The 2,130-nt window shown below is 48.6% G+C and overlaps 1 protein-coding gene across 1 annotated transcript in view; it reads right to left on the minus strand.

Annotated features, from left to right (window-relative positions):
• TMEM63B (transmembrane protein 63B) overlaps nucleotides 1–2,130 on the minus strand; it is a 21,303-nt gene that overhangs the window by 3,593 nt on the left and 15,580 nt on the right. Inside the window, exons 15-16 of the mRNA XM_010006102.1 lie at nucleotides 1,917–2,023; nucleotides 1,042–1,128 (exon numbers count right to left, since the gene is read on the minus strand). Of these exons, the coding sequence (XP_010004404.1) occupies nucleotides 1,042–1,128; nucleotides 1,917–2,023 (194 nt within the window). The remainder of the gene's footprint in view (nucleotides 1–1,041; nucleotides 1,129–1,916; nucleotides 2,024–2,130) is intronic.

Consider the following 2,130-nt stretch of genomic DNA (forward strand, 5'->3'; position numbering starts at 1 on the left):
AAAAAAAAAAAAAAAAAAAAAAAGTCCCTTGGGAGAAACGTCCCATTTTCCTCAGTTCTGATTTTTTGGATACAAAACCATCCAGTCCTTTGGCACCTCAGATACTGCTGGAGTACAGAGGTCCAAAGGCATCAGTAGGGGGACTGAGTCCTCAGAAGGAAGTGAGAACTCTTTAACTGTACCTGAAGATCAAGATGCAAACCTTCTTAAAGCATTCACCTACCTGAGGTTATATGTAACAAGGCATCTTCAATCTGACTGGGAAACATTGCTGTAGTCACTCAACTCTTCTGTCTCTATCAGAGAGCTCATCTGTTCTCAGCTACCCGACGTAGCCTCTGAGGAGCTGTATCCCAAATCCTGAATTTAGGGGGGTGTAGATCTGCTAACCTACAATATATAAGTAACTCCCTACCACAGTGAGGACCTCTCATCCCACTCCCACCCCTCAGTTCTTCCTTCCTCACACTGTTTCCCTACTCAGCCACTGTTCAGTGCTGGGAGCCCATGCTGATGACTGGCAGCTGATGCATCACTGTTTGCCAGAGGGCACTTCTACAATCCCTGCAGAAAGATTTGGAGTTCATACCTAAACAGATGAGCACTCCTGCTCAACCTACACATAACTATCTGACCCAGCTAAGCACTGCAGCCTACTCAGTTCTGGCTCAAATGCACTAATTTTGTCCAAAATTCAGAGTGTGCACTGAGCACAGAGGTGGGGAGTGTCTCCTTCACCTGAAGACCTTGAGCAGACTTTTCATATGCGTCCATCAACCGTGTCCATTTTTGCTGCATTATTTGTAACACCATGGCATGTTTTAATGTGTTTGCAGATTGATTTAATAAGCTCCTAGAGACCCAGATAGGTATGGTCTGGCTTGGCCCTCAGTCAGAACTAAATGCCATCTTCCTAATGGGATGATGGTGAGGGCACTTGTGCAGTTGGGAGAGGATGTAGTGTAGAGCAAGCAGGGGTGCATCTTGGCCCTCCCCATGCTCCAGGTCTCTGCACATCCTTCCCCTTCCCACCACTCCTACCTGCTCAGGCCCAGCGATGGCAGCAGCAAGACCATGAAGATGAGGAAGGTGTAGCATTTGTGCATAGTTGTCCTGTTCTCTCCAGACCTTAGGGCAGAGAGGAGGCTGTTAGCCTTTCACTGTCATCCCACCAGCCCCAGGATTGATGTCCCATTGCTTTCTCATCAAAGAGCACTGCCCAGTGTTTAATCTGTATCCACCCTGTCCTCTAATGTTACATGAATATCTCCCTTTTCCCTCCAGCATGTCTGAGGTCTGTTCTCTAGTTCCAGTTGCTGCCGCCTTGTCTCATAGGCCCTCCCAGCCCTCATGTTATTAAAGGACTCTCTGCAATCATCTCTCTTAACCTACAATCCTCAGCACTGGTGACATCCTCCCCATTAGTCTTTGCAAAATAGGGTAGAAAACAAAGCTTACATTGAGGAAGCTGCTTCACAAGTTCTAGTGCTCTGCACTTCAAATACCGTCCCTATGGCCACAAGCCATAGCAGCTAAGGTGATTTTCCCTTGGAAAAGCTGTGACTTACACAGGGGTACAGGCAGATACCACACTTGCCCACTCATCTGAGCCAAGACTTCCCTCACTAGCAGCACTTCTCCCAGTGACCAGCCCCAACTCTTCCTAGCTTTCTTCTTGTAGACTTATGTCAGTATCTGCTCAGACAATCAAGCTGCACAACAACAGCTAAGGACTGGCTGAACAGCTGTCTGCAGCAGACCCCAGTTGTCCAGGAGGTACAATGTAACACCACACTTGGACTGGAAGACAGAAGTTCAGGCAGAAGGATCCAGCCAAGAGCTTTACATCAGTGAGAAGTGCCTGGTGGCCAGGCAGCATGCAGGTATGACTAAGAACAAGCACTGGCTGTCCTTACCTGGTCCAGTGCGCCTCAAAGAAGGCAGAGTAATACACGATGGTGGGCAGCAGAGCAGAGAAGCACCATAGCAGCAAGGTGGGGAAGAACTGGGTGATGATGGGGTTCTACAATAAGGCAGAGAAGAGACCATGTGTTAGATGGTGCAGCAGCTCTTGCACCAGCCACACGTATGGCTGCCTTTGCTGCAGCCAAGTCCCCAGCATGGCAGCTG

Source organism: Chaetura pelagica, unplaced genomic scaffold (genome assembly GCF_000747805.2).
Source record: "Chaetura pelagica isolate M959 unplaced genomic scaffold, ChaPel_1.0 scaffold271, whole genome shotgun sequence".
Taxonomy (NCBI): Eukaryota; Metazoa; Chordata; class Aves; order Apodiformes; family Apodidae; genus Chaetura; species Chaetura pelagica.